The sequence below is a fragment of the Cyprinus carpio genome, chromosome A4 (genome assembly GCF_018340385.1).
Source record: "Cyprinus carpio isolate SPL01 chromosome A4, ASM1834038v1, whole genome shotgun sequence".
Taxonomy (NCBI): Eukaryota; Metazoa; Chordata; class Actinopteri; order Cypriniformes; family Cyprinidae; genus Cyprinus; species Cyprinus carpio.
In genome coordinates this window covers 3962747-3977804 of record NC_056575.1, presented here as the reverse complement: position 1 = coordinate 3977804, position 15058 = coordinate 3962747, and the positions used below count along the sequence as shown (strand labels likewise).

At 34.6% G+C, this 15058-nt stretch overlaps 2 protein-coding genes and 1 long non-coding RNA gene across 3 annotated transcripts; 2 read left to right on the top strand and 1 right to left on the bottom strand.

Moving 5' to 3' along the window:
* On the top strand, positions 1-1295 carry LOC122141249 (scavenger receptor cysteine-rich domain-containing group B protein-like). The gene is given in 1 exon segment (XM_042747964.1): positions 1-1295. A coding segment is annotated over 1 exon segment (765 nt). The 5' UTR covers positions 1-82; the 3' UTR covers positions 848-1295.
* A 1232-nt stretch (positions 1296-2527) lies between these two features.
* On the top strand, positions 2528-4213 carry LOC122141364. The gene is made up of 3 exons (XR_006157752.1): positions 2528-2813; positions 3365-3459; positions 3629-4213. It is a non-coding gene; the product is annotated as an uncharacterized LOC122141364 (long non-coding RNA).
* Positions 4214-5338: 1125 nt separating this feature from the next.
* si:dkey-14d8.21 (soluble scavenger receptor cysteine-rich domain-containing protein SSC5D) lies at positions 5339-8191 on the bottom strand. The gene is made up of 5 exons (XM_042748030.1): positions 7883-8191; positions 6647-6952; positions 5721-5809; positions 5528-5629; positions 5339-5444 (listed from the first exon to the last, which is right to left on the bottom strand). Exons 1-4 carry the CDS (start codon positions 8088-8090, stop codon positions 5531-5533), a joined length of 702 nt encoding a protein of 233 aa, XP_042603964.1. The 5' UTR covers positions 8091-8191; the 3' UTR covers positions 5339-5444; positions 5528-5530.
* Between the last annotated feature and the right edge of the window lie 6867 nt (positions 8192-15058).

Here is a 15058-nt window from a genome sequence, read left to right as displayed (position 1 = left end):
TTGTGGCTCATTCTCATATTGGGTATGAAGAAGATTTTAAATGATTGTAGTATGTTATTGAAGTTTAAGAAGTATGTTATAGATGCCCATAACGTGTTTTATAATTCATACAGATTTCGGAAATGGACCTCCAGTCGAATCTTTTCTGAGGTTGACAAATGGTATCGGTTTTTGCTCTGGGCGAGTGGAGGTTCTTCATGATGGTCAGTGGGGAACAGTGTGTGATGATTACTGGGATCAAACAGATGCTACAGTGGTGTGTAGAGAGATTGGTTGTGGGAATGTGATTGAGGCAAAGAGTGTTGCTTATTTTGGAGAAGGTTCAGGAGAAATATGGATGGATAATGTAAATTGCAATGGCACGGAGTCTTCACTGATGGACTGTAAGACACTTGGTTGGGGAATACATAACTGTGTGCATTCAGAAGACGCTGGAGTCATCTGTGAAGGTGGATGAAAGCTATGTAAATATTGCATATACTGAATAGAACTAAACATTTCTAATCCCTTACTCTCTGTTTTTATGTTAGACTATATTAGGTTGATAAATGGCGCTGACTCTTGTTCTGGACGAGTGGAGGTTCTTCATGATGGTCAGTGGGGAACAGTGTGTGATGATGGCTGGGATCAAACAGATGCTGCAGTGGTGTGTAGAGACCTGAATTGTGGGAATGTGATTGAGGCAAAGAGTGCTGCTTATTTTGGACCAGGTGTAGGACCAGTATGGATGGGTGATGTACAGTGTACTGGGACTGAGGCTTCACTTGTGAACTGTACATCAACAAAATGGGGAATACAGAGCTGCGAACATTTAAAAGATGCTGGAGTCACCTGTCAAGGTGGATGAAAGCTATGTAAATATTGCATACACTAAATAGAACCAAGCTTTTCTAATCCTTTACTCTGTTTTATTGTTAGCCTTTATTAGGTTGATAAATGGCGCTAACTCTTGTTCTGGACGAGTGGAGGTTCTTCATGATGGTCAGTGGGGAACAGTGTGTGATGATGGCTGGGATCAAACAGATGCTGCAGTGGTGTGTAGAGAACTGAATTGTGGGAATGTGATTGAGGCAAAGAGTGCTGCTTATTTTGGACCAGGTGTAGGATCAGTATGGATGGGTGATGTACAGTGTACTGGGATGGAGGCTTCACTTGTGAACTGTACATCAACAAAATGGGGAATACAGAGCTGTGAACATTTAAAAGACGCTGGAGTCACCTGTAAAAGTGAGTTAAAATATGTTGGATACATTTTGCATGTTGCTTAGAAACTAGCGTTCACAGAGAAATTCTATTATTACGCATTATTTACCCACGCCATTCCAAATCATATGCAGTTGTTGTTTTTATGTAAACCAACAGCAGTTCAAGATCAGAGAAGGGCCAGATATTTGGTAGACACTTTTATCCAAAGCAACTTACACTTCATTGATAATAACACATAATGATAAGGTTGCATTAACATTAAGTGCATTAGTAACAATGAAAAATATTTCTAAACCATCCATTCATTTTAGTTAATATTCATTCCAGCATTTACTAAAACATTAAAATCAAAAGTTGTATCTGTTAATATTATTTCATGATCCTCAGTTGACATGAACTAACTGAATAGTTCAAATAAAGGTTCTTTACTGGCATTGATGGTTCCATGAAGAACCTTTAACATCTATAGAACCTTTCCATCCCACAAAAAAGTTCTTAATAGCAGAAGAAGGTTCTTTAGATTATTAATGTTCTTTACACCAAAAATGTTTTTTCTATTGCATCAAAACCTTCTTTTGGAACATTTATTTTTTAAGAGTTTTGTATTTTTAATTGAAGATTAAATAAAGATATACTATAAAAATATGTTGCTCATAACTAACGTTAACTAATGGGATCGTATAAAGTGTTACCATTGCATTCAAGATTTAGTTCAACTAACAGAATTGCCATTTTTGGTGAAGTATTCTTTTAAGTCAGTAAACTTTGGTTTAGTCAGAGCTCAAATTTACATGTTTAAAAATTCAAAATTGATAATGCTGGAATTATAGATAACTTAAAAGTACAATATGTAAGATTTTTTTATTAAAATATCCAAAAACCACTAGAACAGTGTTATATATTTTGCTGACTTGTGTACCTTACATTATCCCAAATGTTTCGAAGAATTTTTAAATACAGAGAAATAAGCAATATTAACTAGTGACACGGACCGTGTCCATAGTGTCATTGTGTCGCCTGCCAGTGACGTCATAACCCCTCGATTTCACCAAAGATGCTTTAATTATGTTATGCGTTTAAATGTCACGCTCGTTCAGCAGCCGTGTTTCGCTTCAACAGCTTTCAGCATCACCCTGCTTCATTCTACTATGTTAATAAATCATTAGCTCATCCATGAACAGAACTTAGTGATTCTTAGAAAATCAATTGCATTTTTTAAAGATTTTTGTCGGCTCTCTGTTTTAAACATCTGATGGGCACAGATGGCTCTTGAAGAGTGCAAATGTTAACATGTAAAACTCTTTCAACAGATGTGAAGCTGGTCGATGGTTCCAGTGAGTGTGATGGCAGAGTTCAGATTCTGTATAATGAGCAGTGGGGTGCAGTGTGTCACTCGGGCTGGGATCTAGCAGATGCTACAGTGTTGTGTCAAGAGCTTTACTGTGGAGACACTGCAGAACTGAGAGCGTATGTGCAACCTTCAGGGCAAATATGGATGGATCAACTGGCCTGTACGGGAAATGAGTTGACAGTGCAGGAATGTCCTTTTACTGGATGGAGTGTGAGCAGTTGTTTGGATGGGCTTCATGCAGGAGTTTCATGCCAAAGTAAGATCAACTTACATATGAGCTTCTCAAATGATGTATAGCTTAACACTTCTGTTGTGTTGGGGTCAGATTGACCCACACTCGATTATCAAACTGATTAAATACTGGTTAAACTATTCATTTCTTCTTAAAAATTGGTGAATATTTAGGGTGCATGCAAAGGTACAAATAGCAACAATTTACACATGCTATTTATACTTTGCACCTCTAAACAAAAAGATGTGTGGGACAAACAAACCTTTAACGCTATTAAAATAACAATAAAAACAGATGGGAATTATTCAGTTTCTTTTTTTCTTTTCTTTTCTTTTTTTTTTTTTTTTTGTATCAGATAAGCCACAGTAGATATTTTCTGATTTAACATAAAGCTGTAGCATTTTCCATAGTGTATTTTTGGCAGATCGACTGAAATGTCTGTTGGACCCCTAACACAGAAGGAGGGTTAAGAATTATGTATATATCCCATTTACATTTACGTTTTCCTGACAAATGCAATGACTAGATGTCATTATGACAAATCATTCTTCCTTGTCAATGTTTCAATTAAAAAGCAACTGTCAGAAAAGTTGTGGTGAGGATTGTGGTGAAGGCCAAGAGTGGAGTCAATCTCAATGATCCAGATATCAAGAATAAGCTTTTGGATACGGTAATTTTTATCAAACAATCTTTGCAATAAAAATAGATAATAGATAAATTATAAATAAAAAGATAAAGTTTAAAACTTTTGATAAAGTGAAAGGACAAAAAGTGTGCTCAATATGTGTAATCACTCTAGCTTGAGTGTTTTCTTAATATAGTTTCCCTGATTTTCACAGATAAGGCATGTGGTTGAAAGTAAAGGGAAGTATAGTGTGAATTGGAGAATACAGCCTGATGAGCAGGTATTTCACCAGCAGAGAACAGCCACAGGTTTGTAAACTTGGAGGTGTTGGGAGTCTCTTCCATGTAAAATGTGCAATATATGTAAATATTTATGCATTGTTGATTTTAATTATAAACCTGTTATATTCACAGGCAGGGCTGAGGCATACCTTGTGAAGTAGGTAGCCACACAGTCAGGGCTTCAAGAAGGAGTGAGATTTATTTATTTATTTAATTTTAGTTTGGACATTAGTTTGGACTTATTATTACACTAATATCAGCAAGTTATGACCTCATTAGTTTTTCTAAATCTCAACCGCCACGCCCTGCCTCCACCTTAGAGCGGCATCAGCAGTCTACTTGCAAAACACCCTGAAGTACATCTAAAAATGCCTTCAAAATTTGGATATGAATACAAAAGATGACGATTTTTGCTGTTGGTGATGACAAATGAGTTTTAAAGCTGACAGGTGCTTCTGAAAGGTAGGGTAATGTTGAGTGTGAAAGCAGGGAGAAGTCATGGGTGACCATGATTTCACCAAGTACAACATGTTCCTGGATCAACATCCTTGTTGATCCTGGAACAACATTCCAGCTAACCAATCAGAATTGAGGGATAACGTTTCAGGAAATATCTGTTTTAGGCTTACGATCAGGGTTTTGTGCTTCTGCATCCTTGTTAATCAGCTATCATTTCACACTGATTTTAGGAATAAATTAAGGGTAGGGTTAGGTTTAGTCTATATTTTTGGACAGTAATGTTGATCCAGGATCTAGGAACATGTCTTACTTGGCAAAATCACGGCGACCGAAGTCATGTGGCTTACCTTAGTGCATGCATAAGATTTACTATATATGGCTAATGACATATATTAATGTTTATAATATTTATAACTGCTACTAAGAGTTGTACACATACAAGCGGCAGGATTTTGGGTGTACAAGCACCTCTTGCACACTGTCAAATCCCAATTATAACTAATGCTAATCTTTCTGTTGCTTCACTCTACAATAATGAAAACACTATAAATGCAAAATAAATATAATGTCCTGGAGAAAAGTCAGGAAAAGAAAAACATGGAATAACAGAATTTTATTTATTTATTTTATTCATGCATTCATTCATTCATTCAATTTATTTACTAGAATTTTCCAAAAATTTGATTAATCTGCTTTACTCTGGAAACATTTGTTTATGTAATGAAATGTAACGCCATATAAATGAATACACAGTTAAGCAAATTATGGGACTTATTTTAGGAGGTTGGTGTATAAATATATGAAATATATTAAATCAGAAAGCAAATAAACATTTAATATGTAAAGAAAATCAGTTTTAATTTTTTATTATCCTTTCACTTCCAACCAAGAAAGTAATAAAACAATGGCCAGTGACACAGAAGCATCAATGCATGCAAAATGATTACAGACATTCACTGTCATGTCCTGCTGCAACCTAAACAAATGTTCTTCATAGTATGCTTTATTTCATATGCTGTAAAATATATTAAACCTTTTTAGTATATAATTTTATACTATATACTAAAACTCTAGTATATAGTATAAATTTTAAAACTATTTTAGTATTTTTTTTTAGTATAACATTTTGTAAATCGCTATGGATAAAAGCAAAAGCACCTGCTAGATGACTAAACGTAAATATAAACACTTCTAGAATTTCTTCATCATCAGGATGATTCTGTAAGAACAGTTCTGTTGAATTTGTCGTGAAAGGTAATTTCTTCTATGGCTCCTGTCGAAATAACAGACCTGCAACAATTTGAATGAAGATCTGAAGTTCTATATTCAAGCTGTATCTTTAAAATAAGCCCATTCAGAAAGAGTTTACAAACCTGTCAGGGATCAAATAATTTCTTTTCCTGAAACACTTGCCCATCCAACTGAGTTCTCCACTTGACAGAGAAATTTCCATGCTTTTTGAGCTCTTCCTTGAGCTGTGCAATTCAGATGAACGAGACAACAGGCACTCAGTTACAACAATAGACATATGAATAAAAATGTAATTGAATTATAAATATTTGTTACTTTGTCCAGTAGTTTTGTCATGTATGAAGGGTCATTGGGGTTTACGTCATAGTCAGCATTCACCTCAATCCTGAGCACATTTTTAATTTCTGTAAAAGAGAGATATTGTTTATCAAATTTTGATATGGTGATAATACCCCATGTACTATTGTAACATTATTATAGCTGAGTTGCCTATTTGATTATGTGATATTGTTTTTGTACCTATATTATTTTATGTTTGCATAGAAATACATTTGGTTAATATTTGCAAATGCATTCAGAGAACTATGGAAGCCTGTTTGAAAAAAAAAAACGGTAATTTCTGAATTTCTTTTCATTTCACAATTCAGAATTTTTCTCAGAATTGAATTTAGAAATGTAAACTCAGAACTCTTGAGGGGAAAAATCCAGAATTGTCAAGATATACACTCAGAATTCTCCCCTTTTCTCACAATTCTACATATCAAAGTTTACATATAGCAATTCTGTCTTTTTCCTCAGTATTGAGTTTACATTTGCAGTTTTTTTAAATAAAAAATAAACTCAGAATTCTGCCTTTTAATCGCAATTCTGAGTTTATATCTAGCAATTCTAAAAAATTTCCACAGAATTCTGAGTTTAAATTTAACTTTTTTTATTAGTTTTTTTTTTTCACCAAAAAATAAAAATGACACTTTTTTTCAGTTCTGACTTTTTTCTCAGAATAGCGAGAGATAAAATTTAACAGAACTGCATTTATCAGATCGCATAGGTGTTTCAGAGTGAAGCGCAGCACTGTGTTAAATTACATGTGAGCAGCTCATGATTCAGAGTTTATATCTAGTAATTAAAAAATCTGAAATGTGAGATATAAACTGTAAGAATTGTAAAAAAAAAAAAAAAAAAAAAAAAAAACAAGCTGCCATAGAGGACTGGAATACTGTATGGTTTGGACATGGACACACCTCTGCAGATGATTCCTGCATCATATGCATGAATGCATTGATGGTTTCCCCACCCTCCAAACTGGCATTTCCTCAGGTTCGTCTCATCACCATTACATCTGAGTGAATCCATCCATATTGGCCCATCACCAGCCCCAAAATATGCACCTGCCAAGGGCTCGGCATTCCCACCACAGCCCAGCTCTCTACAGAGCACTAAACCATCTGCGATATCCCAGCTGTTGTGGCACACTGTTCCCCACCGGCCGTCATGATACACCTGCACTGTGCCCTGACATGTGTTGTTCGTATTCACCAACCGTACCTCTAAAAAGAAGACAGAAGAGTTCCTGATCCATCTCTATGCATGCATTAATAATATCAGACAATGATAATTCAATGTATATGTAACAGAATTTAATTACTGATTATAATTGTAATAATAAACAGTAGGGCTGCACGATTCAAAATTATAATATTACATGATGTGATTATCAAATCACAAAGGCTGCAATTTAAATCGATAAGATATGTGCTGGTGTTTCAAAAGGAAGCGCAACACAGTGTCCATTTATACACAAGCAGCTCATAATTCAGTGTTTTCAAATTTATTATTATTATTATATTCTTTACAATGAAATATTACAATTAGTGTTATTTTAGTATCACTGAGATATTTTTATAGTTAATAATAATAATACATAATTCGTTTTTATTTTTATATTTTGTTTTTATTTTAATCTAAGTTAAATTGTGGTTTTGTTTTTGTCATTTTATTATCCCAGTTATCCCATCGTTTTTGCTTTTTCATTGTCTGCATAGTTTTTATTCATTTTTATTTCAGTTTTGTTATTACTTATTTTATGTAAACTGAAGTTAAACTTAATGAAAATGAGAAATTTTGCTTTGGCAACTAGCTGAAATTTCTATTTTATTTCAGTTAAATTTCATTTCAAGTAAACAGTTTTTAAAGATTATAGTTTTAGTTAACTATAATAACCCTGATTACACTAGTAATATTTATTATTTTTGTCTTGTTTTTTACTCTGTATGTAAAAAATATATATATATATATTTTTTTTTTTACTTTTGAATGTTACAAACTGCACCAAATCCAGTTGCAATCTATAATATTGGATACTTGTCCGATTAAAATTAATGCAGCCCTAATTAAAACATTAAAGTTGTCATACATGGATTTATATTTTGAAAATATATACATGTAAAAAAGTAAGAAAATGCTGTCAGGAAGTTCACCTCGACAGACAACGCCTGCATCGTTTGCATGCACACAGTTATGAACTCCCCATCCGTTTGACCCGCAGTTCTTCAATGTTGACTCAGTGCCTGTACATTTCACATCATCCATCCATATTGGTCCAATACCGCTTCCAAAAGCACCTTTGTTTACCTCTAATGGACTTCCACAGCCCAGCTCTCTACAGACTACTGCAGCGTCAGTCATATCCCAGCTGTCACCACAAACAGTTCCCCACTGATTGTTTTTAAGAACCTCCACCCTTCCAGAACAAATGCTGTTTCCATCTACCAATCTCACTTCTGAGAGACAGAGTAAGTGACAACACATCTCAAATGGCATTCATGTAAAAATAACTGTATATACTCAATTCATATGTATACTGTATACATATATTTCAGGTCAGAGCAGGTTGTCACGTTTGTATACAATTTATAAATTATTTAGTTTCAATTTGATGGCCAAAGCACCTTACACATATTTAATTGTTAATTGTTGTTATTATGTATTAATTGTTTTATATTTGATTTATATACACATATAAATTATTATAACTATATTTTATTAAGGCAAATTCCCATTTTAAAACACTATAGGGGCATGTTGTCACAGAAAATGTTTGTTTTTGTTTCACAGTTATTAACATTGTAAATCTATTCATTTTTTCATAATTGTATTATTTAAAAAAGTAGTGTACATATATAACAGTACACTTAAATTATTAAATTACAGAAAATTAGTTAACGCTACTGCGTGAGTGTTTCTAATGCAAACGCTGAGAGAATGACAGCAAATTTGACATCATTCTCTCTCGATCAATGTATCTCTGTTATTTATTTATTTTTATAATTTTTTCACTTGTGGAAAGTCAGAAATTCTACTGTGTGCCCCCTCCCCCCTTTTTTTCTATTGGAGTAAATGACAATGCAAATATGATCAAATTTTAAAACGGCCCATAATGGTGGAAACGTCCAAAAGCTTGTTTGTAATCAAGATTTTAAGGTTTACGGTAAAAAGTGTGACAACTTGCTCTGAAATATGCAGTTTTCAAAATGTTCCTAATCTTTTCTTGCAACAAAACTAGGTGTTACTGGTTACAAACATGTGCAACATATTCATATATAAGTACATTTGTTCATTTCAAACCTCTTTTTGTTTGAATTTACCTCCACAGTCTACCCCAGCATCCTGTGAATGTGTACAGAGGCTGTTTACAGACGTAGAGTGACTGCACTCCTTCAGTGAGGACTCACTGCCGGTACACAGAACATTATCCATCATTATTTCCCCAGTACCGTTCCCAAAATAAGCTGAGGTGTATGCCTCTTTAAGAGGACCACAGCCGAGTTCTCGGCACAACACAATACCGTCCAGTAGATCCCAATTGTAGTGACATATTGTTCCCCAATCTCCACTATAACGAACCTGCACTGTGCCATGACAAACGCTTTGGCTGTTTACAAGTTTCACCTCTGAAAGAAGAAAAATTCAGATGAAATCACATTGCATTTGACGTGCGGTCTTGGCATAATCATCATAGTTCACCGTTTGTCGCTCACACTTACCTCTGCAGACCACTCCTGCATCATTGTTGTGCAAACTCTTTTTCTCATAGCCTGAAATACAACTTTTCAGGGAGATTTCAGTTCCCGTGCATGTGGTATTATACATCCATGCCGTACCTAAACCCTTCCCAAAAGCAGATCCACCATTCACACTCAGTGCACTTCCACAACCCATCTGTCTGCAGATCACATCTCCACCCAACACATTCCAGCCATTGTCCAAAACAGTTCCCCACCCAAAATTTTCATAGATGACCTCCACCCTCCCGGAGCAAGTGTTTAGTCCATCTGCAAGCCTAAACTCTAAAAAAGAGAAAGGAGGATGTTTGAGGATTTTAATCAAAAATGAATTCAGAGTGAGCTTAACTGGATCAGTTGAGTTGTACATGAAGACTTTTCAGTCCAACTGAGCCATCAACTGAACTGAAATGTCTTCATGTAAACACCTCATTTGGTCCATTTGAGCTTGATCCCAATTAATATTTGGATTGAGCTACTGAACCATCAAAGCCTTCAAGGGGTGGTGTACACCTGAAATAAACTGATTTGTCAATGCTTTAATGCGACTACCTCAAATCAGATTTAAAAATACCTTGCGCACATGCTGTGATGCATATGTTTTACCTTATTAAAATAAATTTACATGCATTTAAATTTTTACAAATATGTTTGTAAAACATATAACATAAAACAAAAACAAGTATTTGAACTTAACATGTTCCTAAATGTCTGCAAACAAATGGTATTTTTATGCTTTAGCGCAGTCAAAAACTTACATACAGCACCTTTAAATTACTGTTTGGTTTTAAAATGTATAAACAGAACTTTCAGAATCTACAATTGGATTGGATTCATTCGGATTAAAAGAAATCAGTGTGTGTAAAATGATGAAACGAGTTCGACAAATATTCGATTTAGTGTTTATGCGCCAAAAGCAGAACAAAACAGGGCAAAACCCAAAACGCTTGAATTCAGCGAAGAACACAAATGACTCTGTGATTTAAACAAGTTTACAGTCAGATGAAACAGCGCTGACAAACAGGAGAAACACTACTTTTGAATCTACAGATTGCCATCATATGGTTTCTCCATATAAAACCACAATTAGCGGTCTGGGCCCGTATTCACAAAACATCTTAAGGCTAAAAGTAGCTCCTAACTTGCCGATTTAGGAGAAAATCTTAAAAATAGTGGGCGTGTCAGTCCTAAATTTAGGACTCCAAAATTTTTGCTCAAAGAGTATTTCACAAATTGTTTTAGTGCTAAAACTAGCTCCTTAATCTGAGAAACGTTAGGAGTAGTAAAGAGGACTCCTAAGTCACTAAGACCAAATCTGAATTATCTTAAAATGGCTGTTGCCAGCAATCTACCTCGGAATATAAACATTTTAGAAACATTTGACGATAATGAGCTTTTAAAAAGATATCGGCTTTGGTTTGGATGTTATCCCAACTCCAATTGTTTGATAATATCCTTAATATATAGCTGTTGTCACGGCCAGTGTTTTTTTTTATGTTTGCATGTCTTGCTATCTGCCATGATTATTCTGCTAATTAAAAGGCTGTTTATATGCATATTACCAAAATGTTATTAGTCGCTTAGTCGCAGAAAAAAAAAAAATTCCACATGAAGTGGCGAAATCACTCAATCCGTGACGGAAAAATCGTTAATGGCTGGTCTATGTGGTAATATAGTACATTGGGCAGAACATCCATATGCTCACCTAACATTCATCGACCTCAAATATAGCTTATCATCTGAGATATGTATGTAGTAGCAACTTTACATGACAGCTTAATCAAATATTAGCCTAGAAAAAAGTCTGCATGTTTGTGTGAAGCTGAACTGTAGCGCACTTGGGCTACTGCATGACAGATGAAGGCGCCGCTGCGATCATTTGCTCTTAAAATACTTCATCATTTTTGGTCATACAGATAAGACTAATGCATCTTTTGTATCTGTCAAGACTCTATGTTTATTCATGTGCATTCAGAATAGCAACGAAATGTTGCGCTTTTGTAAAATAATTAAAGCAAACATGATGCGCTTTCTGCCGTCTTGGACTCTGTGAACTTGAGCGTGTCACTTCAAAACTCTGTGGATGCTTGCCTTATTACAGACATGAAAAATATATCTATAGAAAGTGAAACTTTTAAATGAACCAATTCAAACAGAAAACAAATATTCTCACATTATGTAATCCGTATGAAACATGCATACAGGTGCTGCGGAGATGAGTCACTGTTGCAGACTTCATCTCGTAAACCGAAAACAGAAAGCACTAGTGTAACAATAAATTATTATGCTACAATAAATTAAAACGTTAATGCAGCGTACTTGCTGTTTTTCCCTAACAAATTTGTAAGTATTATATATTGCTTGCGCTTGAGCGCTTATTAGGCTATGTAGGCAATTAAAGGCTCATTATTATGATTTATATCGTTTATTAATAAAAGTCTGACTAATAGTCGACTAATGCTTAAAATGAATGACTTCTAGTCGACCAGAAAAATCTCTAGTCGAGGGCAGCCCTAATACATATTGACAAATTGTTTATGAGAAGCATACATATAAGAGGCTGACAATTAGCTGAATATATAGCCTACTTGTTTAATTAGTGACACTTAGCCTGCATTAAAAAAAATCTTTATTTGAATGTGGCAATTAACATTTTTATTTTAATTTGAAAATGGCAACATCATTTTGCACTCTACAATATTTCTATGAATAAATCTCTGACAGAGACTATCAGCCAATCACTGTGTGCATAGTTAAGTATGCTGACATCATCCATAGCAACAAGGTCATACCCGCCCTTACTCTTAGCTTAAGACTTCTCTCTATTCCTTAGTAAAAGTTTGTCTCAGCAGCTTTGTGAATAGGTTTTAAGAAAAAACTCTTAGCTAAAAACTTTTAATGCTATGTAGGAGAACTCTTTGTGGTAAGATTTTGTGAATTCGGGTCCTGGTTTCTACTTAGGAGCAAAAATATGCCTTTAAACTTGAAAGAAATCAAGATTTTAAATGTATGTATCTATATTGACTGATATGAAAAATTGTATCATGATAATTTTTTTGGCCATATCACCCAGCCCTAGTGCAAACATTCCCAGTGTATTTCTTTGGTTTCATTTCGGGTTCAAGTGATCATAATTACCTGAGCAAGTGACCCCAGCATCATCAGCATGTGTGCAACTGGTCACTCCCCAGCCCTTAAACACACAATCTTTCAGCAAACTCTCACGACCAATGCAGCTGATGCCATCCATCCATACTGGACCTGTTCCCTGCTCAAAATAAGCATTGTAGTATAAAGCTATTGGATATCCACAGCCACGTTCTTTACACACCACCAATGAGTCCGGGAGATCCCAGGTGGTGTCGCAGACCGTTCCCCACTGTCTGTTGTGGAAAATTTCCACTCTCCCTGAACACATGCCACTGCCGCCTTGTAACCTAAGGGTGTCTAAATGAAAAGTTCCATAAGTTCTTTCACTCTTAAAAATAAACATTCTTTTTCACTCTTAAAAAAAAGGTTCTTTATTGAAATCTGTAGTTCCATGAAAAACCTTTAACATCCATGGAACCTTGCCATTCCACAAAAGGGTCTTTAAAGTGGAAAGTTATTTTTCTTAATTTTCTTCACATTGTGAAAAGTGTTCTTAAACATAGAATCTTTTCATTCCACAAAAGGGTCTTTAGAGTGGAAAAAAACTTTACAGAGTCTTTACTGACTCTTTACAGAGCCCCCCTTTTGGAACCTTTATTTTTAAGAATGTTTTAAATAATGTATGATTATGATAATAATATGAATGTAACCTACAGTCACAGATGACTCCAACATCTTTCGTGTGGTCACACACATCGGTCTGGTTCCCCCAATTGCAGTCGAGCACCGAGCTCTCATTACCGACACAGTTTAGGTTATCCGTCAGCAGCGATCCCGAACCCTCCCCAAAGAAAGCACTAGGCTGTATGGATATGAGAGGACCGCAACCTGCCTCAAAGCAGACCAAGTTGCCTTCAATATTGCCCAGCCCTTCGTCACAAATGGTGCCCCATTCGCTGTCCTTGTAAATTTCGACCCTTCCGGAACAAGCATTAGTACCATCCACCAACCTCACCGGAACGTCACTTATCACATTGATTTTACTGACGGCTGCATTTACCACACTGTCTGTTTGAAAAACACAAAAGGTTGAGGGGAGTCACATGCACCATTTGCTTTAATAATTAAATAGTGTGATTTGTGTTCCAGGAAAACCCTATGTTGGGATCCAGGTAAACCCAGATGTCCCACAAAGATAAAACAGCTTGTAAATCATACCAAATGACAAAATTGACCATTAGTCTGTCATTTATTAGGGAATTAGCTGATAAAAATATATAGTTTGTACAGTATAAAAATCATTATGTCTTTATATGTTTCTCACCTAGAAGCAAAATGAAGCTCAAAAACAACAGCATAGTGACTGAAAAGAGACAAAAGTTATCAATAAACAGCAAAAACTGAAAAATAACTAAAAACAACTTCAACAAGACCTTGATAATTCAGCAACTACTAATGCTCAATGATAAAAGAAATTGTGATTTAGAAATTGCTCGCATAAAACAACAAAATTGTATCGTTTTTACTAATTTCAATATTGTGAATTCTTTTGGATTGAATGAAAATGGGATCTCTATGGTCGATAATATAGTATATTTTTATTATATTGGATATAATTGGTTAAAAATATTGGTTATATTGGTTAAAATTGGTTATATAATTTTTTTTCCCAACAATTATGAAAGACCACTTTCTAACAATTCATCAAAACTAAATTAATTAAAATTATTTTTAAAAAGCTCCTACAGCTATAGGCCTACAGTATGCCTTCATGCATTCAATATATTTCATTTGTTTTAATTATATATATATATATATATATATATATATATATATATATATAATTAAACCAACTGAAATATACTGAATATACTGTATATATAATTATTTAATTGGTTTAAAAATAATCATGTTTTTTAGTCTCTTTTTAAGATGTTATGTTAGTTATGATATAATTTAATTATATATATAATAATTAAATTATTATTCCATAACTTGCATAACATCTTAAAAAGAGACTCAAAGTCATGGTTCTTTTTAAACTGTGTGTCATGATGACACCATTCAACAAGCTAAAAGTACACCAAAACAGAAAATAATAAATTCATGATCAGTCAATGCCTGACAAAAAATCAAGACAGACAGAAAATGAAATAAGCAATAAGGTGTTAAAACCTTTGGCTGTGTTTCGTCTGGCTCTTCGTCGTGCAGTCCTCAAGAATGAGTGAACGTCTGTTCATAGAGGTGTAAGAGACCTTTGTTAAAAGGAAGCAGTATTAACCCCTTCCCTCCTCCTCTGACTGACCCCAGCTGTTATTCACACACAGTGCAAGAAAGAAATAAGCTCAAAATAACCCAATGGACCTCTCTTAGCGAAGCAACTTAATTTAAGTCAACTAATGTCAAGGTTTTTTGTGAATGTAAAAGCTGGAACCAGTGAGCATGAACAAATTTAAGCAATGTTTGATATAAATGAGTAAACAAAAGGGATTTAAAAAAAAA